This window comes from Xiphophorus maculatus, chromosome 5 (genome assembly GCF_002775205.1).
Source record: "Xiphophorus maculatus strain JP 163 A chromosome 5, X_maculatus-5.0-male, whole genome shotgun sequence".
NCBI lineage: Eukaryota > Metazoa > Chordata > Actinopteri > Cyprinodontiformes > Poeciliidae > Xiphophorus > Xiphophorus maculatus.
This window is the reverse complement of record NC_036447.1, coordinates 8136546-8160573: the sequence shown is the minus strand read 5'-3', so window position 1 is coordinate 8160573 and position 24028 is coordinate 8136546. Positions and strand designations below refer to the sequence as shown.

At 40.3% G+C, this 24028-nt stretch overlaps 2 protein-coding genes across 5 annotated transcripts in view; one reads left to right on the top strand and one right to left on the bottom strand.

Annotated features, from left to right (window-relative positions):
- ube2o (ubiquitin conjugating enzyme E2 O) overlaps positions 1-15057 on the top strand; it is a 50349-nt gene extending 35292 nt beyond the window's left edge. The window contains exons 13-24 of one of the 4 annotated variants that reach the window (XR_002752765.1): positions 974-1086; positions 2606-2734; positions 2971-3060; positions 3137-3455; positions 4586-4941; positions 5010-5190; positions 6390-6526; positions 6994-7197; positions 7288-7345; positions 8804-9530; positions 12936-13074; positions 13856-13928. Coding sequence is in view for 3 of the 4 variants with exons in the window: in XM_023333667.1 (XP_023189435.1) it covers positions 974-1086; positions 2606-2734; positions 2971-3060; positions 3137-3455; positions 4586-4941; positions 5010-5190; positions 6390-6526; positions 6994-7197; positions 7288-7345; positions 8804-9530; positions 13856-14102 (2561 nt within the window). In the remaining variant the exon portion in view is untranslated. Of the gene's footprint in view, positions 1-973; positions 1087-2605; positions 2735-2970; positions 3061-3136; positions 3456-4585; positions 4942-5009; positions 5191-6389; positions 6527-6993; positions 7198-7287; positions 7346-8803; positions 10396-10499; positions 12165-12935; positions 13075-13855 lie in introns of those variants that run through there. The other 3 variants (XM_023333667.1, XM_023333668.1, XM_023333669.1) reach the window with 3 other exon arrangements.
- Positions 15058-16800: 1743 nt separating this feature from the next.
- sphk1 (sphingosine kinase 1) overlaps positions 16801-24028 on the bottom strand; it is a 41932-nt gene continuing 34704 nt past the window's right edge. Inside the window, exons 4-5 of the mRNA XM_023333090.1 lie at positions 22539-22654; positions 16801-18146 (exon numbers count right to left, since the gene is read on the bottom strand). Coding sequence (XP_023188858.1) covers positions 17288-18146; positions 22539-22654 — 975 coding nt within the window. The 3' untranslated portion in view covers positions 16801-17287. The remainder of the gene's footprint in view (positions 18147-22538; positions 22655-24028) is intronic.

Below are 24028 nucleotides of genomic sequence, written 5' to 3'. Positions count from 1 at the left end.
ACCCAGTAGGGATGCACCAGCATGAAAATTTAGTCCGATATTCTTGGGTTTTGTGTGTTATGCGTATCTAAGGTCTTTTTTTATTTCCTGTTTCATACCTCCTGTTGCTCTTAGTACACCTAAGATTAACAGTTTATACTTATTGATTTTACATCACATTTTTTCTTTTTACTTTACAAGTAACTGATCTGAATGTTCTGTAAAAGCTGCTCCAGTACAAGCCGGGATGTCAAACTCATTTTCATTTCCGGCATCACGCATGTCCTCAAAGAGTCTTAATCTTAATAAAACTACCCATTATGAAACTGTTAAAATGCTACAGCTTTCTCTGCGTTCGATGAGTACTTCTGAAAAATAAATTTATTTTATTTGCTGTGGATGTTGCACATTAGTTAACATTTCTGTAAATGTGCCAGAATTAGCCAAAAGCAGGCAATTCAAAATTTGTCCTGCTGAAAACAAAGACTATTTAATATTGAAGTCATTTGGCAAGATACAAATAAAAACTGATGTGATTTGACTGATGAAATAATACTTAATCTTGAAGTGTTGAAGTTATATTTCTGAGTCTAGTTTGATATATGTGGGTTCACGTGTAAATAGTAGGAAATGTTGCTACATTTGTGGTTTTTCTTCTGGATTTAGTTCTGACTTACAAACCAAGTGACTCATTATTGGGGCCGAATTTATTCTGGTTCATTTTATCCACATGATGTCATCACTACAAAAATGAATGTTTTGTTTTCTAACAATACAGTTTAGAAAATTTTTTTCTTATTTTTGTCCTTGTATTTGTACACAACATTATTGTTTCTGTGTTTTATTTGAACTGGCTCTGTGTGTGTGTGTGTGTGTGTGTGTGTGTGTGTGTGTGTGTGTGTGTGTGTGTGTGTGTGTGTGTGTGTGTGTGTGTGTGTGTGTGTGTGTGTGTGTGTGTGTGTGTGTGTGTGTGTGTGTGTGTGTGTTTGTTCAGCCCAAGCGCTGCAGGATCCAGGCGTGTACGGCGTGATCCAGTCTGGGGACCATAAAGGCAGAACGTGCGTCGTCAGATGGATCAAACTGAACTCCACAGGTGACGACGTTGAGGTAAGTCAGAGCTAACGACGCTAGCTGCGTTTCTGTCAACCATAAACGGCACAAATTGAAAGCACGAAAATAAATTCACTTAATGGAAACGCGCCAGTTTAGAAAAAAACTCAGGTTTTTTGATTAACCCTTTCATGCATGCAGTGCAGACAACAGACATCTAAAAGCCATTGTCTTGTGTTTCTGGTGGATTTTTAAGTTATAAATGCACACAGATCACTGAAGTGGACACTAGTGCACCATACAACACACTGCCAACTACTGGCCATCCACTGCAAGTGCAAGAAAATTTTGTTAAATCCAATATGGCCGACAGATGAAAAAAGCAACTTAGGAGTATTCAGTCCCTTCTGCTACTGTAGAGTACGGAGCCCTCTAGGGGACATGGGGAATGTTTTTTCTTTTGCGTTACATTGCAATACTGTACTGGTCAGTTATGCAGCATAATTGAATACTGTAAGCCTTTCTTACGGTGGGCGCCGTACTTTCTGCTTTAATATAAGGTTATGTGAGATTTTTCCATGAATGTTAGTATCTTTCATAAAACCATTCAGACTACGAACACAACAGAGACACAATCAAAACTGTCAGATGATTTATTACCCGCGATAATAACTCAGAAATAGTCCAAATTATAATGTATTTTTATTTCTTTCCTACTTACGGATGGTTTCTGTTTATATCGTAGGTTTGTGGCGCCTTTCTATCCTAAAGAAAGATATAAAACTTCAGATATTTCCCAAAAAGATACTAACATTCATGGAAAAACCTCACATAACCATTAAAGCATAAAGTACGGCACCCACCGTAAGAAAGGCTTACAGTATTCAATTATGCTGCATAACTGACCAGTACAGTATTGCGAGGGAATGCAAAAGAAAAAAAATTCCCCATGTCCCCTAGGGGGCTCCGTAGTACAGGACTTTTAAAGGTAAAAAAAATATTGTGACAAGTAATTTAAAAACATGTTTTAATTTAAGTTACTAAGAACAATTTTTTTTTTACAACAACGCCCTAGGAAGTTGTAGGAGGATGATGGCTTGTTTGTTTTGTTTTAGACATTGTGCAGCTGGCTCCATCAGAACTCTCACAGCATCGCGCAGTTCATAAAAAGTTGTTTCATTTGAACGTGTTGAATCCAAAGCTCTTCTGTAAAACCGCTGATATTTTCCCCAAAGCGCTGCAGACGTAGCCACTCCTGTTAGCGATTTGTCGCTCCAACGCCTGAATAAAACGCTGACGTTTCCTCTGATAGACGATGAGTTCTAGCACCATGTCTGAAATATGAATATATTTAATGTAGCTGTTCATATTCTTCACTACCGTGATCTTTAATAACTTATAGTAACAAGCTTATTCATGTTTGACTTTAATTGCATTTCTGACTTAATGGAAACACCACAATTGATAAATTGTGTTTTTTTTTGCACACACTTCTAACGGAAACATATCTGCTTTTGGAGAACGTAAAAGAAATCTGCTGGAAACAGAAACAACTTATCTTTTCCTCTCGTTTTAGGTTATTGGTGTGGAGGAGGATGTCAGTGTGTACGACATCGCAGATCATCCAGATTTCCATTTCCGCACGGCGGACATCGTCATCAGAATATGGAACTCCGAGAACGGACAGAACGACTGCGAGAATGAGGTAAAAATTTTTTTACTTGGACTAGGCTTCCGTGTTGTATGGAAGTAAAATTATCCAACTGTGTTATTCAGACAGTGAGCCTCATGCCAGTGTTATGATGCTGCTAACTAGTCTAAAACTGGGTCTTGCTAATGCAGGTTCTGTTCAGGTGAACTTCAGTAAGTTAGAATATCATCATAAAGTTAATTTGTTTCAGTTTAATTCAAATCTTTATGCACAAATTCTTCTGTCTGCAGACGTCAGTGGGTCAGGTGTCCCGGGTGGATGTGAGCAGTAAAGTGGAGGTCGTTTGGGCCGACAACTCCAAAACCATCGTCCTGCCACAAGTAAAAATTCACATTTTAAACCTGGATTGATTCAGTAAGACCTACTTTACTCACAGTCTGATGTTTTCATTCTCAGCACCTCTACAACGTGGAGTCTGAGATCGAGGAGACGGACTACGACTCTGTGGAGGACACGAGCAGCGTCCTGTCCACGGAGGAGTGGGAGGACGAGAGCGACAGCTGGGAGACGGACAACGGCGTCACCACCGAGGACGACAGCCACGCCAACAACTTCAACGCCACCTACACAGTGACGCCCATCCCGACGCCATCCGGGTCTGCGCTGTTCATCATCCCACCACAAGAGGGCAGCAAGGCTGAGGTGACGAGTCCCACCAAGGGAGCGCCAGGAGAGGAAGGGGAGGCGTCTGTGGGCAGTCCCACGTCTGGAGGAGGTGGGGAGCAGCGGCCATGTTTCCATTCCTAGTATAAGCTATCCTAGTCTGCTGGATCAGATTAGACATTTGTTACAACTGTTGATCTGTGGAGAATGTTTAGGTGTAATCTGTTTTTGCCATCACATCTAAGGCTAAAGCAATTAATCAAATTAATTGTCATGAATTGATTATTGAATCGCCAACTGATTTACCACTTGCTGTATTCTTGTTGGTTGTGCAGGAGGCTCCACTTCTACTTTTCAGAGATGCACAGTTGTATAATTGTGCATCTGTTTGGAGCCAATTTTGCGTGTGCGTGTAAACGTTCAGTTGGGGGCGTGACCAGCAGAAGATTATTAATTTAAATCGACAGGACGTCTTAAAACAGGTCATTCTGGAAGGAGCTCAAAATCTCATTATCTAAGAATGATGTCGTACAAAAAATGTGATAAAAATGTTGTGTTTCAGCCTATTGATCTGTCCTAACCTGTTCAAGGAAGTATAATAAGGCTGCGTTCACACTGCAGCCTAAAGGGACCCAATTCAGATTTCTTTGCCTTAATGAAAACCGATCTTTTTATGACCGTCTGAACAACACAGGTTGGATTCCTTTCGAATGCGACCCAGGCCTCTTGGGTATCCGATTTAAATGCGACCAAATGTCCAGGTCGAATTCATCCGACCTGAACGTCACTGATACTCGACAAACGTCACTGTTCTGCACCCTGATAAGCGCAAGTGGGAAGAAAAACAACAACCATGCTCAGGTCGGACAGCAACTTCAAATGTGTAAGTTATGCTCCACCGTTAGCCTCCATGTTTACTTCCGCAAACACTGAGCGCTTCTTCTTTTCATGGCAGTTGGCAGAACACTGACGCTATTGCGCCCTCTACTGCGCATGCGGGGACACTTTCAGGTTGTTTGCCCCTTCACACTGGAGATCACATACAGGTTGCATATGTTTGGAAGTGTGAACAGAGCCGGCAAAAAAAATCCAATTTGACAAAAAATTGGACTTGGGTCACTTGAGACTGCAGTGTGAACGCATTTAAGAACTGGAACCTCTCTGGTAGCTAGATCTCTGCTGGTTTATCTGCTGGTTGCATCATTTTGTCGTTTTTTTTTTTCTGTAACATTCGTCCTGCAGTAACGACTCCAGGAGGAACAGTAAACGGAGCGGAGAAGCCCAATAAGGACGGCGCCTCCAGAGGCTTCAGAGAGCTGAAGGAAGCGCTGAAGATTCTGGAGAGCCTGAAGAACATGACCGTGGAGCAGCTGTGGACAGGCGGCTCGCCGACCTCCCCGACCTCGGCCGAGCCGGCCTCCGCCGCCAACGTGGCGAGCTCTCTGTCGCCGGTGGCGCCCGAGAAACCCACCAAGGAGAAACGCTTCCTGGACGACATCAAGAAGCTCCACGAGAATCTGAGGAAGACGCTGGACAACGTCGCCATCGTGGAGGAGGAGAAGATGGAGGCGGTGGGGAGCGGAGGTGCCGGAACGGAGGTGAGCGTCGCCATCGCTGTGACGTCGCCGGATGTGTGGAGGTGTTTTCAGCTTCTGCTGCTCCTCAGGCCGAGAGGAGCGGAGAAGAAAAGCCGCAGCAGGAGCCGCAGACGCCGGTGGGGGGGCAGGAGTGGCCCAGCGAGTTCCTGAGTGACACTCCGGTCCTGTGCCAGCAGAGCGGAGGGAAGCCTGGCGTGACATTCACCAGCGCCAAGGGAGAAGTGTTCTCAGTGCTGGAGTGGGCACCAGGTGAGAGATCCACCACTCCTCCATCAGAGATCTTCCTTTGTTTCCTCCAATAACGAGGGAGGAACCGATTTCTGGCCAATAACCGATTTTTAAAACCTTTAACAAAAACTGCAGGTGTGTCTGGTGAATTTTACAGCATAGTAAAAATACTCATGAAAGTACTTTTTTTAAAAAGTTACTTAAGTAAATGTAACTACCCAACTTTGAAGACAAAACCAGTAACTTTTTAGTAATGCATAGGAGCTGGTTTTAAATAAATAATGGTTCTTTCTTTGTTTGTTTCTTTCTTTCTTCAAAGCAATGGAAATATATGTTTTTCATTTTCCACATAGGTTTTGTTCGTATCCTAAAGAAAAAATATATAAAACTTGAAAAATCTCACTAACAAGATATAAACATACACAGACAAACCTTACACCACAGGGGTCAAACTCGAGGCCCGGGGGCCAAATCTGGCCCACCGTAGCTTTTTATGTGGCCCTCTAGACTCCAAGTTACATCAACAAGTCCCTCCCGTTTTTCACAAATTTGCAAAATTCACACAAAATCAACAGATGCCCAACTTTTAATCTGATTTTACTGCAAATGTTCTCAAAATTGGTTAAAAACATTGAGTTTAGGTGACTGCTCAGCCTTATTTGATACAGTGAGTACTAAAAAGTCACATTCAGCATCAGACATTCGCACAAATATTGTAAAAATTCCTTTGAAAAGTTGCCAAATTATCACCACAAAATCTGTGATTTTAATTGCAAAAAACACTAAAACCATCACAAAATCCTGGAATAACAGCTGTTTATTGATATTCTAACAGTTTAATTTATTTTTGTCAATATATTCTGGCACAACCGGCCCGTTAAGAACATCCAGATTTCTGATTTGGCCCAAAATGAAAATGAGTTTGATGCCCCTGCCTTGCACAGACTTTCAGTATTCAAGATGCTGCATGAACTGACTAAGTACATTATTGCAAGAGAACACAAAAGTCTCGCAAGGGAATATGAAACATTTGCAATATAAACAACATTATTGTTGTTTTGAGACTATTTTTAAGGAATATAATGGTTATCAGATGCAAGAACACATTCTCAAAGAAAAACTTCCAATTCCTAAGAGCATTCTGCTAAATGCATTAAAGATTTTTAGAAGGAACTCTGTTATCTTGTCTCTTCCTGATCGATCATCTTTTTCTCTCACAGAGACTCATTCGTTTAAGAAAATGGAGTTCCAGCCAGCAGAGGCCAAGAAGTTTTTCAGCACAGTGAGGAAGGAAATGGCTCTGCTGGCCACATCGCTGCCTGATGGGATCATGGTGAAAACATTTGAGGACCGAATGGTGAGTTTTATTTCCACTGATTTGGTCCTTCACTGCAAAAAAACCTAAATATCACCAAGTAGTTTTGGCCCAATTTCTAGTGCAAATATCAAGAAATAAAACAAAACTAACTTGAAAGAAATGTTTCTGCAAGATATATGAACTTGTTTTTAATTAGTAATGATTTAATATTGATTAAAAAATATTAAATAATTTTTTTAATTATTTAATATTTCCACAGCAGATTATTTCACTTACAGCCTGGGAAAAAGTCTTTTTAAAAGTGCAATAATCTGCCAGTGGAACTTGAACCTTTTCATCAATATTAATAATTTTTCTATGTCTTAAAAAGTTGCTTGTTAGTTTCGTCTTAATTCAAGTGAACTAAGAGATTTGCACTAGAAGCTGGACTTAGTTGGTAACATTTTGTGATTTTTCAGTGTGACCTTGACGATATTTCAAAACGTCTTCCTTCTGCTGTGACCTAGGATCTGTTTTCGGCGCTGATCAAAGGCCCGACTCGGACCCCCTACGAGGACGGGCTCTTCCTGTTCGACATCCAGCTGCCCAACATCTACCCGGCCGTGCCGCCGCTCTTCCGCTACCTGTCGCAGTGCAGCGGCCGCCTCAACCCCAACCTGTACGACAACGGCAAGGTGTGCGTCAGCCTGCTGGGCACCTGGATCGGCAAGGTGAGCTCCGCCCTGCGCCGCCGCCGCCGCTCCCGACGGGTCGCAGCCGCTCTCAATGCCTGATTGTTCCGGTTCTGCTGTGATTCACAGGGAACCGAGAGATGGACCAGCAAGTCGAGTCTGCTGCAGGTTCTCATCTCCATTCAAGGTCAGTTAGAGCATTTTTCTTTCTTTATTTCCTTCAGCTAAAATATCTGGTTCCCACAAAGACATAAAATCCTTTTTGTTTTATTTATTTCTCCTGTCTGTAATACAGACTTTAGAGCCCAAATCTGAAAAATAAAAGCCCACATGCTTCTGTAGCAGGAGCGGTTCTAGATTAAATTGATCAGGTGCAAATATGACACGTGAAATGCAGCGATGAGCACATTCCACCGCCCATTAGTTTATCAATCAATCAATCAAATTTTATTTGTATAGCACATTTCAGCAGCAAGGCATTTCAACGTGCTTTACATCATTACAAACACAGAAACACAAAGCAACATAGAATCAACAATCAAAACACAACATTAAGTCAAGTTCCATCAATAAATTTGTGATTGATTACATTTCAAATACAATCCCAAACAGGTGGGTTTTTAGTTGAGATTTAAAGGAAGTCAGTGTTTCAGCTGTTTTTCAGTTTTCTGGAAGTTTGTTCCAAATTTGTGGTGCATAGATGCTGAAAGCTGCTTCTCCTCATTTGGTTCTGGTTCTGGGGATGCAGAGCAGAACCAGAACCGGAAGACCTGAGAGGTCTGGAAGGTTGATACAATAAAAGCAGGTCTTTAATGTATTGTGGTTCTAAGCCGTTCAGTGATTTATAAACCAACAACAGTATTTTAAAGTCTATTCTTTGAGCTACAGGGAGCCAAAACTGGTGTTATCTGCTCTTATGAGAAAATAAAGCAAAAGATAAAACAGAAGAAGAACAAATGGAAAAAAGAAACGGGGCGATATTAAATAATTTATTACCTTAAGTGAGCCGCAGTTTGACAAGCATGTTTTACAGCTTCTATATAGCTGGACTTTGAATTCAGGTCGACTCACAAAAGAGATGATTGAAGTAAAAATCTGTTTTTTCTGTCGCTATTACAGAATAACAAACATAACATCTTGATGAGTGTCGTCACCAAAATCATCATTACACGTCAAATATTTTGGTCAATATTTCATTTCTTATTAATCAGAAGCAGGTCTAAAAAGGCTGGATTTAAAGGAACTCAGTGTTTCAGCTGTTTTGCAGTTTTCTGGAAGCTTGTTCCAGATTTGTTGTGGATAGAAGCTGAATGCTGCTTCTCCATGTTTGGTTCTAAAAATGAAGAAAACACAGTTACTTCATTATACTCCAAAATGGCGCTATGTAGCTGGAAAACACATAATACTGCCAGTTTAAGTCCTATCCCTTATTCTAAGTCAGTGTGTCTAAAACTGGTCCGCGGACGCCCCCAAGTGGACGGGAGGTACTGCATGTAAACGACCGTTTATTTGCCGTGACGTCAGATCAAATGCAACGCTACAGCTAGCTTAGCAAACGGTTATCAAATAATAATGGAAAAGGTGCTTAAGACCCGGTAAGTAGATCAAGCAGAGGCGATAATCTGTTTTGATCGCGTGTCTGCAGGTCTGATCCTGGTCAACGAGCCGTACTACAACGAGGCGGGCTTCGACAGCGACCGCGGCCTGCAGGAGGGCTACGAGAACAGCCGCTGCTACAACGAGATGGCGCTGATCAAGATGGTGCAGTCCATGACGCAGCTGCTGCAGAACCCTGTGGACGTCTTCAAGCAGGAGGTCCAGGAGCATTTCGCCTGCAGCGGCTGGCGGCTCGTCCACCGCCTGGAGGCGTGGCTGGAGCTGAACGACGCCGCCGAGCGCAGCCACACGCCACACCCGGCCGCCAGGGGGCTCCACTCCAAGGACGAGGCGCCGGTGGCCAACAGTAGCCCCGGAAAGCCCGGCGAGGACGGCGTCCCGGGCGTCAGCAGCATCCTGGAGGAGGAGCTGGAGGACTCGGGGCTGAGCCCGTCCACCACCGCCGCGCCGCCACTGGACCTCAGCCTCAACTCAGACTGCGACGGCACTCAGAGCGGCGCCTGCCCGGGCGGGGACAGAGCCAGCTCTGCGGCACGCGGCGCGGCGCCGGAGTCCGGTCCCAGCCAGCCGGTGGTGCGACCAAAGAAGCGGCGGAAGAGCTACCGGAGTTTCCTCCCGGAGGGGAGCGGCTACCCGGACATCGGCTTCCCGCTCTTCCCGCTCTCCAAGGGCTTCGTGAAGAGCGTCCGCGGCGTGCTGCAGCAGTACCGCGCCGCGCTGGCCGCCGCCGCCGTCCCTGAGCACACAGAGGACAAGTAAGTGCCTCCCCGACTCACACCTGCTTCCCGCTCTCTTCCTCTCTTTCACCTTCCTCAAGTCTCAGAGGAGGATGGTCACTGCCTCTATCTGTCGGCCTCCTGTGCTGCGCCGCCACCGCCCTTCTTCCCTCCACCTCTCTGCTCCTGCTGCCCGCACCTCTAAAACATTTCCTCTCACTGAAAGCAGCCGGGTCTGGACTTATTGTGGGTTTCACTGCAAAAGCACAAAATCTTACAAAGTATTTTTGGTCTCGTTTCCAGTGCAAATGTCTTATTGCATTTAAAATAAGAAAACTAGTAACTTTTCAGCCTTTTTTAGCACAAAATAGTTCTTAGATAATGAGGCTTTAGTCTGCTCAATCTTTTCTATTTTTAGCTCCTTTCTGATTGAGCTGTTTTAGATGTGTCTTGTTACTTTAAATCCTTATAAACTGAACAAACAGGCTGGAACTCAGCTTAGGTTGCTAGGAAACGGGCTGGAACTCTTCTGGGGTTGCTAGGTAGCAGGCAGTGACCATGGAATGTCACTTAATAATTTGAGGTTTTTGAAACGGCTCATTTTCCAGACACCAAAAAATGTTTTTAACTTATTGTCAACAAACGTCTTCATGGTTTTTCTTAAGCATTTCAGGCTGTTTTAAGGAGTTGAGACACAAATGGAAAGATCAAAGCGCGCAAAATCAGAATTCAGAATTTTGAATAATATTTCTTTAACTTTGATGAAAGATTATTAGTTGCACTTATAAGAAGACATCAGTGAAATAATCTGCTAGTAGAACCAACACTTTGTAATCAAAATTAAAGGAATTATTTACTTAAAACAGCTCCTAAAAAGTTACTTGAGTTAATTTTGTCTTATTTCAAGTTCAATAAATTATTTTCACTAGAAACAAGATAAAAAAATACTTGGTAAGATTTTGTGTTTTTCCAACATCCCCTCATTTTTTGTGTTTTTCTCTCCTTTAGTTACCCCTCAGATGAGTGTGATGGCTAACACACACACACACACACACACACACACATACCCACACACACCTTCCTGTGAGAGCAGGTAGAAACCAGTTCCCCTCTGTCACCTGTCTAACTGGTTCCACTGACTGGGTGGGGCGTCACTGGGTTGCCCCTGCAGGCCGCTGGGGGAACTGCAGCTCTCTGTAGCACTCCTGACATCACAGCTGCACCTGAAGGACGCCGCCGCGGTTCGACCCGCTGGGGGGAAACATGGCGAGCACAAACTGTGAGCGTTCACCGGCTGGAAGCTTTCTGCCAAAATCCCCAGAAACTCGCTCCGTCACCGATCCTGCTGGTTTCCACCCGGCCGACCTCTCCGAGGCGGAGCGGCAACGTTTACACGTTTGATGAGCTGCAACTTTGTGCTTTGATTCAGCCGATTATTTTTTTTTTTTCCTCATAGTTTTCAGAGTAAAAAGTTGCTTTATACGTCAGCAGCATCCACTCCAGGGTGATCTCACGTCAACATGTTGCCTTACTTGAATCTCAGACGTTGATCACTGACTCGCACTAAAACAAAGAAAAAGAAAAAACACTGAAATGTAAAGTCTCCAGTGGTTTCCCGTCGTCCTTCTGGCTGTTTGCACATGCAGGCAAAACGTCACAACACAAACGAAGGGGGCGGGGCTTCAGAGGTGATCCAATGTGAACCCATTTTGTTTTGTTCTTTTCATTGCTTTGCTGCAGAATGTGTTGTGAAATGACCTTTGGGTGCTTCCTGGAGGAATCAGCAGTCTTTGTTTACATCTTTTTAGATTCATCTAACATTTTACACATCACGACTCCCTCCTCCCCGTCGTCTGCGACTCGCTCTGATCCGAGAGCGCCGGTTCTCTCATGTTGTACTTGAACTTTGATGCTGAGACGTTTTTGATAAAGAGCACACGGTGCCACTTCGGACCTCGGAGAAGAACTACGAGCCAAGAGCTGCTGCATTTTAAAACGAATAAAAATATGAATGAGTGCGTGTTTTTTGCGTCGTCTTCCGTGTTTTTTCCCATCATTCCTCTCTCTCTCTCTCTCTGCGTTTTATTTTGTTCGCCTTTAACGCCAAGAGGCGACGCCGATCACTTTAAAGAAAAGCTAACACTCTAGATGCACACTTTGAGTTTTTTTTTTTCTCCTCATGAACAAGCAGAAAATGTGAATTTAAAGTCCGGCAGGATGTCGAACCTGTAAAGTTTCCTGTGTGTGTAAATTGTTCCTAATTTAATCCATTCTTCTTATTTTTTACTGCAAGCAGTTTGATTTCCAGCCAAAGCATGTAACTTGTTGCTTTAAGCCTCTTTTGGCTCCACAAAGAACTTGACTGTATGATGTCTGCATTTCCACAGTGGCCTGTTGTTGATATATTTAAAGAAAAAAAGAGCTAATAAAAGTATAATTTGTAGCCTGATTCTCTGTACAGACATCATGACTCTATTGAAATACATACAGTTACTTACAGTATATATTTAACACAAACTTGGGTTGTATCATCGGGATGCTTGGGGCGTATAAGTACATAATGCTGAGTGTACTGTACTAAACATTTCTTGTTTTCCTTTTTTTTTTAATGGATTAATTTGTTGCTTTAAGACGACTGTATAGTGATGTATTAAACTTTGCAAGCAGTACCATGAAAGCGTTTCGGCTTTTCTTTGTTTGCTTCAACGTTTCTCATCCTCACACCAACTTCACGTCGTTTTCATTCAACAAACTTGATTTAACATCAATACTGAGTAGGGAAGAGGCATCCAAAGTGTGGCCCGGGGGCCATTTGTGGCCCCTGAAAGGATTTTCATCGGCCCACTGAAATCAACAGTTGACCCCAACATTTTGAAATTTAAATTTATAGTTGAGGATTTGTGGATTTTATTCAAATTTAGCTTATCAAGAAGGTGAAACATTTTTAAAAAAATCTCAAAAAACAAATTTTTGCATTTTTAAATTAATTAAATTAATATTGTGGCTCACAAGTTGTTTACATTTGGCCAAAGGGACAAAAAGTTTGGACACCACTGGTGACTTTTTTTATAATTGCTTAGAAAAATGTGCTGAATAGGAGATTTTTTATTCAATCTTTTTTTTTTTTTTTTTTTTTTACAAAATTTAGTTAAATCTACCCCAATTGAGTTTCAGGTAGATCATATTTACAGTTTTTTAATCTTATATATATAGTATATATTCTTTACGGTTTTGGCTTAACCACTGCTCTGAATGTTTTTTTTTTTTTAAGTCAATACACTCCAGCTAACGATTGTTTCTGCCCTACAGTGAGGCCATCTTTCTTTTAAAAGTAACCAATTAGGCTTGCTTGGTCTATGGCCTATACAAAACATGTATTACCGTGCACAAAATCATTCTCAAGATAAGATTTTAAGTCTGCTCTTGTCTCTAAATCCAAATAAGTTGCCGCTGGCCACGCCGACCAACTCAACGTTTACACTCCATGTGAAAACGGCTCCAATTACGCAACCGTACATCTTCGAAAAGCGGAAGTAGAGCCTCCTGCACAACCAACAAGAATGCATTAAGTGGTTTGTGCTTGGTGAGTCAAAAACAAAACACTTGTCTTTTCCAGCAGCCATTGTACTCCACATACAGCAGTAAAACCAGCTAGTTGGCCAAATGTGCTAGTTCTCCTCTTGGGTTGCTAGGTAACGTTACATTCAGAAGGTTTTTGAAATGGCTCATTTTCCAGACAGCAAAAAACAAATTTATTGCAAAAACAGCTGATTTTTTTTTTTTTTAGCTGCACTTTGAGCTGTTTAGAAGTAAACCCATATGGAAGTACAAAAACATACAAAATGTGAATTTTTCATATTAGATCCCCTTTAAATAACATCGTCCATCTCACTTGGATGCTTGGGCAGAAAAATTGTTCCGTTTTCGGTGATTTCTGCGTCACCTGTTTCAGTAAAGAGCAAAAACAAACGAGGCAGACCACAGGTTGGTCGTTTGTCTTTATTTTATTTAAGTCTTAATCAAAAACACCCATGCAGATTCTTTAATTTAATAGAAAACATACAGACATTGGTCTAAAATAAAAAATATATATCTCTTTGAATAAAAATACGAATCATTCAGTTGTCAGTGTTGCAGAGAAAGATTCAGCTGCTTTCCCTTCACCGTAAACATCTAAACCGACTCCAGTCCTCGAGGTTTGGCGTCCTGCAGCTTTTAGATCCAACAACCCAAATTTTTTGTTTTTTATTCAGAGACAAATGTATCTAAAAGTCGCAGGACACCAGAGTTGAAGCTCTCTGATCTAAACGCACAATAGCATAGATAAAGCGGCTCTGACATGAAAACCTTTTTCTTTTTTACAGAGAGCAGCTGGACTCGATGAGGTGGAGGTTTCTAAAAACCTCACTGCAAAAATGCCTTCAAAACAAAACCATGTTTCATTTTTATTCTCTAATCAAAGAAGAAAGAAACTTTTTTTTTTTTCCTGGATTCAGCAGGCAACACAAAGAAGATGCAGCAGCGCGTTTCAACCACCAGGCGGCAGCAGATTCAAGGCACGTCAAACAAGTTAAAGGACCAGTACAAACAAAACGAGCAACAGCTAAATAAAGGTGGAGCTCTTTCTGAATCAGACGTTTTAACTTAACTAAGGTAAGAAACAGATTCTCATTTGAGTCCTTCAGAATTTGATGTCATTTCCTGATCACCTTTATGTCTCACCAAAGATGGCAACAAGCTCTCTACAGATAAAGTTTGGTCTTAAACAGTCAAGCAGTCAGTTAATCTGAATAAAGACAAAATATTACAATATGTGAGTTTTGTTTTTAGAGGCACCTTAAATCTTTACAAACCAGGAAGTCTGTACTTGCAATCTGGGGCTGGGAGATAAATCACATTTATCACATTTTTGGTTTTTGAAGATTTAATTTTTGGAAAATCAGGATTTTTTTCCCATCAACAAGCTCTTTGGGTTTCCGACGTCAGCTCAGCTAGAGCCGCCATCTTGTTTTACAGCTTCTATTTATTTGGATTTTAAGTTTTTATTTTTCAATTACGAGAAAAAGTCGTAATATTAGGAGAATAAAGTCGTAATTTTTGAGAACTCCACTACAAAAAATAAATGAGGAATGCTGTTCATCTTTTGAAGTTATACTTTGGTCTAAGTTTTACAGATAAGGAAGTATTTCATATTTTAAAACATCAGAATCAAATTATTATTAGGACTTTGAAAGGATCCTGTAAAGAGTCTTATTTTGAAGAAAACTGCAGACTGGTCACCTTATATTCAAGGTTTTTCTCATATTTTCAGGTAAAATTAAGGCTTTATTCAGCAAACGGACTTTATTCTCGTAATTAAACAAACATTGTCAAAGCCTGGTCCTAATACTCAGTAGTATAAAACACAGAAACAATTGACTGAAATAAAAGCCACTTTTTAATATTTCTTTTTTAGAAAAGAAAACAAGAAAAAATTTAAATAAAATCAGATTTAGTTATAAAAAGAAATCGTCGCCATCTTGCCCAGCCTGCTACAATCAGTGCCTGTTTTAACATCTCCTGTTTAAGGCTCCTCAGTGTTTCCACATGGACGAAAATAATAATAATAATAATGTTTAAGCATCTCTAACTTTCAAAGTTTAATGTTAAAGACACTTTGGTAAAGATGGAGAGTGTGTGGCGTCCAGCAGAGACGAACATATTGGTGCTGGAAGCAGCGGCTGGAAAGATGGAGGGAGGATGCAGCGTCACGAAAAACACTAAAAAACAGAAATAATCTGTCAGGACAGGTGCAGGAGTTTGGTTCAATACTCTGAAGCCGCTGTTTCCTGTCCGCAGAGACTAAACCACGACTTGGAGCAGCGATTTGTCCGGTTAAAGCAGAATCTTCTGGGTTTGACTGAGTGTTTGAGGCTCATTGTCCTGCAGAGCACCGATAAAAACCAAACTAATCCTCTGTTAAGTAATCTTGAACCGAGCCACTGCAGAATAGCGGCGAACACGATTCGCCTGCGTCTATTTGGGTTTTAGCTCCAGTGGCGCCGCCAGACTGAGCGGCCGAGTGTTTAATATTAAATAAATAAACTCATTAATAATTCATAAAGCTTGGCTCAGAACAGTGAGGCAGGATGTGTGTAGATTAATAAAGGACTGTTTAGACCTGTTGAACAGTCTGACATTACAGCGGCTTGCCTGGTAAAAAGTAGGTTAAGATTTTAAACTTAAACTAACTGCTAACGACTATTAACCATAAAATTGCGCAAATTGAAATGCAAACAAAAATCAGCTTAATAGAAACACGCTAATTAAAACTAAAACGCAGTTTTTGTTATTAAAAAAAGCATTTCACGCCAGCAAAATGTTTCTGCCGTATTTTCCTAAATATTCACGTCACACAAGTCATTAGTTCAACAGCGCGACGATACTACTGGCAAAATCCACAAAGAAGAGGACGACAGGAAGTAGTAGAAGGATGATGGGTTTTTTTTGTTTTCCTGCAATGTCTAGAGCTTTCTGCATCGCACAGTTCATAAAAAGTTTTGTATCATTTGAACATATTGAATTAATTGCTCTTCTGTAAAATCGTTGACTACAATTAACCCCAAAACGTTCTAGATCCACTGGCAGATTATTTCACTTAAGGAAAAAATGTCCTGCTTCAAGTGAAATAATCCACCAGTCGAACAAAATTTTATTTAAATCAATATTAAGGAATGATTCACTTAAAACGGGCGGCTAGATCTTGCTGATTAGTTACTTGTAAGTTAATTTTGTCCTATTTCAAGCACAGAGTTGCTCCTCAGTTAAACCGTAGCGTATTTGTTTCAATCCAGTCGCGCTTTTATACGACACCAGTAACCAGTAACCAGTCTCTCACCGCCACCTTTTCAAAACTTAGAAATTCTTGTGGATTTGCTAGAAAAACTCAGACAGAAATTTTGAGATTAATCTCAGAAATTGTTTAGAAAAACATGAACATGTTCGAGTTTGAAAAGTTGATGTTTGACTTTTGAAAGTCAGAAATGGCCATGTTTTTTATAGAACATTTCTGAGATTCATCACATAATTTCTGAGGTTTAACAGTAAAATAAATGCTAGAAATCATGTAGAAACTTTGAGATGAATCTCAGAAATTTTCTAGAAAGAAACATGGACAATTCTCAGTTTGAAAAGTAGAAAATGTTTAACTTTTGATACTCAGGAATTTTAGCTTTTTTCTCAAAAAGTTCTGAGATTGATCTAAAAATTTCTGAGTTTGAATAGTTTAGAAAAAAACAAAAATTTTAAGGTTAATCTCAAATTTTTGAGAAAGAAAACTTAGAAATTTTAACTTTTGAATGTTTTTTCTAGTAAATTTCTGAAATTAGAAAAATTTATGAATTTTTTGTCCAATCTACAATGACCCTGATCTGCCGTTGTGTTAATCTGTTAATCTGCATGAAGATGAAACCCAGAGCAACGGCGACAGTTTTACTACTGAATCTGTTCAACTTAACAAGTTCTGATAAGGAGCATATATTTTACATGAGGATTTCATTTTTGGGAGAGACGTTTCTGTTTGCAATAAGGTGGAAGCTAAGCAGCGCATGCGCGTTGCTGGCATGCTAACATCACAGCGCCATCTAGTGGCCTGACATGACAACTACAGCTGCTGACTCAAGGCGTTTTGGAGACACAATTAACATCTGAAAATACCGGCAGTTTCCAGGCAGTTGTCTCTTGTAAACAGAGCCTAAGATATTTGCACTCAAGACTAGATAAAACAAAATTGGTAAGACTTTGTGTTTTTGTTCCTCTCATCCGCTGATCACCCTCCCCAGGCCTCCGTGCACCTCGGCCTGAATCGGACCGTACTCCACCACCTCTCCGTCCACCGTTATGATCCCTTTCCCGGCGCCCGGCTCCAGCCTGAGCGCCCGCACCTTCGCGTGCACCAGGTGCTGGCAGTTCGTGTCCAGATGTGCGCCTTTCTCCATGGCCAGAAACAGTCGGAGCAACGCGCTCCGAGAAATCCCCGCCATGACGTAGAAGAGATGGATGACGCCGTCGGCCAGGCGGGCGTCTGGCCCCGCCAGGAGGTCCTCGGCCAGGTGGGACTGATACATGGCCAGCATGAGGACAAAGTCTTCCTCCGGCACCAGCACCCAGTCGGACGGCAGCGGCTGATCCAGAGGAGGCAGCAGGGCGTCGGGAGGCCCGGGGAGGGCTTTGGCGGCACTTCTAGACGATCTGCCCTCTGACCTCCGCAGCTTCAGGGAGTTGTTGGAGTGGCAGGTGTTATTTGGGAAGTCATCTTCCAAAGTTTGAGTCAAACAGGAGGCGGGATTTCTGCAGCATGCCGCCGCTCCGTTCTGCAGACTTTTGTCCGTGTGGCGCCCCCTGCTGGCGGGGAGGTAAGCCAGCTTACCCTTGTAGATGCGGAGAGACGCCAGCCTCACCAGCGTGCCGACGGTGAACCGGGCGGCTCCGACGTGGCGATACTTCTCGCTCTCCACGTCGACGTCGGCCACGAAGCCCCAGGCCAGGGAGAGGAAGGAGAAGAGGCGCTGGCCGGAGGAAAGATGGAGGGAGACCAGGTCCATGTGAGACACCAGTCCTCTGCAGAGCAGGAAACCACAGCTGACCAGCAGCTCCTCGCCTCTGACCTGAGAGACGCTGAAGGAGAGATGGAAAAAACTCCACTTTATTTCATTTGATCACTGAATATTCTGTAGTTTTCACTGAAGTTTGGCCAATTAATCATTAGCCTGGCCATTGACTTTTTGTTCAAATTTCACTTCACACGCTGTTTGGGATTTCTCCCATTCACTTGGATTCCTGCAATAAAATTCCAACCGAGCCAATCAGAGAACAGAAGCAGAAGTTATGAACGATGACGTTGATTTTTCTGCGCTGTTTTAGTTTTGTAGTCTGCCTGTAGTTTGAGCCGTTGTTTTTCAAGGGCCAATTAGCACAGCTGATTTTGTAAATGTGGACAAACTGGTTGACCTTTTATGACCTCTGGAAAAATTAAAAAATCTCTTTAAAATCATAGGACCACAAAGAACAATATAAAACACCAAAATTCATTTGATTTGAAGAAGGATAAACTTCACTGGGGGATTTTAAATGTTTAAACTTCATTTACAAACTCTTTTTAATATTGACTTTTATTAATTTCTAATGTATCTGATTAAAAATAAACATCTTGACACAATGACTACTAGATTTTGATGTGTGCAAAAAAGGAAAAATTACTGAAATTAATTTTATTCAAACATCCTATAAACAGTTTTTACAGCAAAAAGAGATTTTCCTTAATGCAGAAAGAGTAAATTAGGATCTTTTTAAAGAAAGTATGTATTTTATCTTACAATAAACTATGTCTGCTAAGATATTTAAATTTTCTGTAGAAAACAGAAGAATTTTTCTTTGAAATAAGATTAAATTTGGGTCAATTAGTAACAAAATCTGAATTTACTTGCTAACATTTCATCACAGCAAAGTGAAACATATTAGATCTGTTTTGATTCGGCCTGGAATGAGTCAAAATGAATCACGTCTTTTGATAATCTTCTAAATCCAACAGGATTGCTGTTTATGTAATTTTAAAGGTGCAGCATTTGGTCCAGAGGACGGAGGTGATGCAACGCAGTGAAACTCGCTTCTGTCCAAACTTCCTGCTGACAAGCGATTCTAACTTAACCTGCAACTAAAACAGAAAATATTTTCTCTTGATTTTTCAATGATGCACTCTAACAACAAAAAAGCACATTTATTTACAGGATTTATCGAGTCCAGACTAAACACTCTAGGGATCATGGACTATAATCTGACATAAATTAAAGCTGAGGCGGCTGTTTAGTTCAAGTAAGAAAGGTTTTGACAATTTTTGAGAAAAATTTGCTGTAAACTCCCAATTGTAAGAGCAAAAAAGTGCTTTGTTGATTTTTGCATGGATTTCCACAATAATTCTCAAGGAAGTGGAAGGACTAATTGATATTATTTGGCAGTAAACAGATAAAAACTGCATTGATTTGATTGATAACATAATATTTAAGCATTTAGTCTAGATCACAGGTCAAACTCCAGTCCTGGAGGGCCGCTGTCCTGCGGTTTTTAGATGTGCCACAGGTACAAAACACTGGAATGAAATGGCTGAATTACCTCCTCCTTGTGTAGATCAGTTCTCCAGAGCCTTAATGACCTAATTATTATATTCAGGTGGTGCAGCAGAGGCACATCTAAAAGTTGCAGGACAGTGGCCCGTGAGGTTTGACACCCCTGGTCTAGAACCTGGAGGGCCAGATAAAAAGCTGTGCCGGGCCAGATCTGGCCCACGGGCCTTGAGTTTGGCACATGTGCTCTAAGCGTTAGAGGACTACTCCACCTGCCCTGCTTGTTCTGTTTGCACACAGAAACACATGAAAGGCCGAGAACGGATCATTGCATAACAGCAGACACGTTGTAGCTGCCGCTCAGTCAATTCTCAAAGCCTCAGCATTCAGCTGGGAATAATACCAAATGAAATCTGGCTCAGGCCGGAGCAGGACAACGCACACGGGTTTTCTGGAGAGTCAGAGAAGAGCGAACAATGCTGAGTCTGGACCCTTCGGTTCTGGACAGAGGCGCTTTGTTTGATGAGACGCTGACTGGCACAAACATTCAGGTGATGAATGAACGTGGCAGAAAGAGGAGATTCTGTTTTTACTTATATCTCTGTTTACTTTTGTCAGTTTGTTTCCTGGAATCCCACAGCAGAAACATATCAAAACTTTTCATAGAAGCTGCACAGAATAACACAACGTTCATCTGAGCGCCAAACGTCAAAAAGAAACTGAGCGGCAGATTTTATGAAGGAAATTAAATAAAACTTTCAAAAGGGTTGAAAAAATAACTTGTGTTGCAGCCTGTAACCAAAACTCAGCCCAGAAAGTCTCCAGAGAAAGAAGTATTTTACTTTAAGAAGCTGAAATGGGCTTCACATAATCTTATCAATCTAATCTACAATAAAGAAAATATATAAAATATATCAAATTTAATCACCTTACTAAAATAATGTCCTATGTCAATTTTTGCCAAACGTCGGGTCTTTTTTTCCCCAAATCACCATGATACTATTCATCTTTAATTTACCTTTAATTTTCCCACTTTAGGACAATAAAGGACATTTCTATTTTATTCTGTTTGCAAGTTGGACAAATGTAGGATTTGCTATTTACTTGGTGCTAACTGCTGTTAGCATTAACAATGCTTGGACATGACAACAAAGGATGTTATATCTATACTTTTAATATATCTTAGTTAGTTTTATAAATGCACAATATAGCTCCAATTAGCTTCAGTCTTTCCTATTTAATTACAGTTTTTATTTATTTCACGTTTTGCTATTTCATTAGGTTTAGTTAATTATACTAATTATGGAGACAGCACCATGTTAACTAATACTAAAATCAGCCAATAAACACTGTAATAACTAACCAGCTGTAGCAGCTGCTACATGAGACGTTTAATCTTCTAACTTCCCGTCTTAGCTAGCTGTGCTGCAGTGGTACCTGATTGGTAACTACTACACATTCAGCTAAATATGTTTTTTGATTATTTTCTCTTTTATTATATTAGTGCTACAACTGACAGTATTATAAAAATGCAAAGTTCTTTGCATATTCTTGTGTAAAATTGTTAAAACTGAGTTGTTGTAACCCTAAACCACCACAAGGTGGAGCAATTCCAGCAGCCTCCACTTCCTGCGCCAATGATTTTCTGTTTTGCAGCTTTTCATGCAGCTCCTCTCTTATTCTTGGTGCTAAAACAACAACCTGCTGTCGACGGCGCTGTTTCAGGGAGTGAGGAATGCAGAGATTAAATAATTTTTTTCATCTTTTTAAAAACTTTGTATTTGTCCTTGAATTTTTCTCTTTGTTCTGGGTGAATAAACTCCCACGGATGATCAGACCATTAATAATTAAAAACCATTAGAGAAAAGCGTTTTAGTTTGACACAGGGTCAGGAGCCTCAGCTGGTCAAACACACCTCCAACCGCGGCAAAGCAACAAAAGCCTGCAGGTTATCTGTGGAGGTGTAGCTGCTTTAACACGGCATTAAAAATAAACAAACACCTTTTAAAGGAGCTACAAATAAAGAATGACTCATCCTGATGCAATTTGGGATGATATATTTAGCTAAATGGTTCTTAATTTACTCAGCACAGAGTGCTTTCAGTCTGCTATAGTATGCTCTAACTGCATACCGCATGAACGTGTGTGACCCTCACTGCTATGCTACCTGTCTGGTTTGACTGGTTTCTATTGGACTCTGCAGTGACGTACTGATCTCAAATGTTTCCAAATAAGGAGTTCTACTTGTGCAAAACGAACAATTGAACATGCAATAAGTGAAGATGGTGGCGGAAATATATAAAGATGTGATTTTAGAAGCAAAAGTGTTGCAGATTGTCATATTTTAATGAAAATGCTACATTTTAATGAGAATGCTACATGTGCTACTAGCTAATAATAGAAATAATATATGTATATACTGTATATATTTTAAATAAGTATGTGAAAGTGATACAACAAAACAGTGAAAACATTTAAAAATTAATCAAAATAAAGCGGTAACACTTTATTTGACGGGTTGTGAATAAGACTGACGTAACGCCTGTCATGAACATGAGTTAGTCTTCATGAATATTTATGACTTTTGTCATAAAGTGTCATTCGGTAAATCATGACACTTTTAATACAAAGTTGCCATTATTCAAAATGTCTTTGTTATGACAACTTGACATTAATCAGGAAATCATGTTCTGTCATAAATTTGTTATAAAAGTATTTGTTCAGTTCAAAGACTAACTCATGTTCATGACAGGAATCATGTCATGTTTAAAACGGGTTGTGTCATGACAGTCTTATTTACAACCTGTCAAATAAAGTGTTACCAATAAAGCTCTGACCTGAATAAATAAAGAATGTTTTCAATATATTAATTCAGATCAAAGTGAAAGATCTGAACCTAAATGGTTGGAAAAGCATCCCAGTCCAGTATTTTTCCCTGCTTGCGGCTCACCCAGAGTAGTAATGCACAGATGCAGCCAAGGCATTGGCTGACCCTCCAGGAAGGATACCCAGCGGAGTGCGGATGGCCTCCTCCCAGTCTGGCCTTTCCAGCAGACCATTTATCACCTGAAACACAGAAAATGCAGCTTGGATTAGTAAATTGTCTGCAGCATAGACCTCTATGCTGCTCACAAAAAAGTAAAGGTTAAAACCATAATAGTTTTCATCATAATCTAAGAGCAGAGGAGTAAGAGCAAGTAAACAATATAACATTAGGATTTATGTTTGTCTGGTAGAGTGCAGCTTTAGGTTTATACTGCTGCATATTTTAGATATTTCTCTGCTCTAACACCTGATTCCAGGAAATGAATTACGTCAACATTGCACCATCATGTTCTGTGGAAATCTGTCAAGACATTATCTGAAACTATGTGAGTTAGAGCAGAGAAACATCTAAAGCATGCAGGACAGTGAAACCAAGTGGATTTAGTGATTAGTTACCCTTTGATCCCATTAAATCTATTTAAATAAATATGAAAACATATTCTAATAATATAATTTAACATAAATTTATTTAAATGTGCTAAAAATGGTGGGGAAAATTTTATTCCTATTTAGAAGTAATAAAATTACACCATTGGATGTAAGTGATGCAAACTTTAAACTTAGCATTTAAAAGTTTACTCAAGTAACAGTAACAATCCTACATAATAATATAATTTAAGTAAAAGTAATAAGTATGTTGTAATAAAACTACTCATGAAAGTACTTTTATATAAAACCTTACTCCAGTAAATATCATTTTAAAATCTGTTTTCTGTTACATTTAGATTCCAGTGGTTGCTCAGATTGTTTAATAACACATGGGTGTCCAAAGTGTGGTCCGAGGGCCATATGTGGCCCCTTCACTAATTTTTTAGTGGCCCTCAACAACAAAACAAATGACAGCAGATGGTTGAAACAGATGGAGAGTCCTCATTTTTAATTGATGCTAAATTATTATAAATCTTTTCATATTGGAAAATGTTTGACGAAGCAGAAAGTAGTCATCTGTTAATGACCGTGCTTCTTTGACTTCATAGTAAATTGGAAGACATCTGTTTAGTAACTTTTACACAAAAGCAGACTTAGGCGGTTTAATTTATTGAACTTGACTAAATGCAGCAAATATGATCCAAAAAATGAACAAAATTCTGTTCTTATAGCTGACACTTATTTTTTTCGTTAATTTCCCCCCCTAAACAACCCACCATTCTCCATCTCCATCTGAATAAAAAGATTTATATCTTTCTCTATTTTTTAACCTATGATGTCGTATGTAGAAAAAAGGAGGAGTCCAGAAAACTGTAAAAAATCTTTCCTCTTTATTTCTCTGTTTTTGTTTTCTGATATTTGTACTGTTGGGTTGTTTTTTGTTGTTGTGAATATTATGTCAAATGTATTACTGCCACTTGTTCTATGTTATAAAATTCAATAAATATAATGTTTAAAAGAGAAACA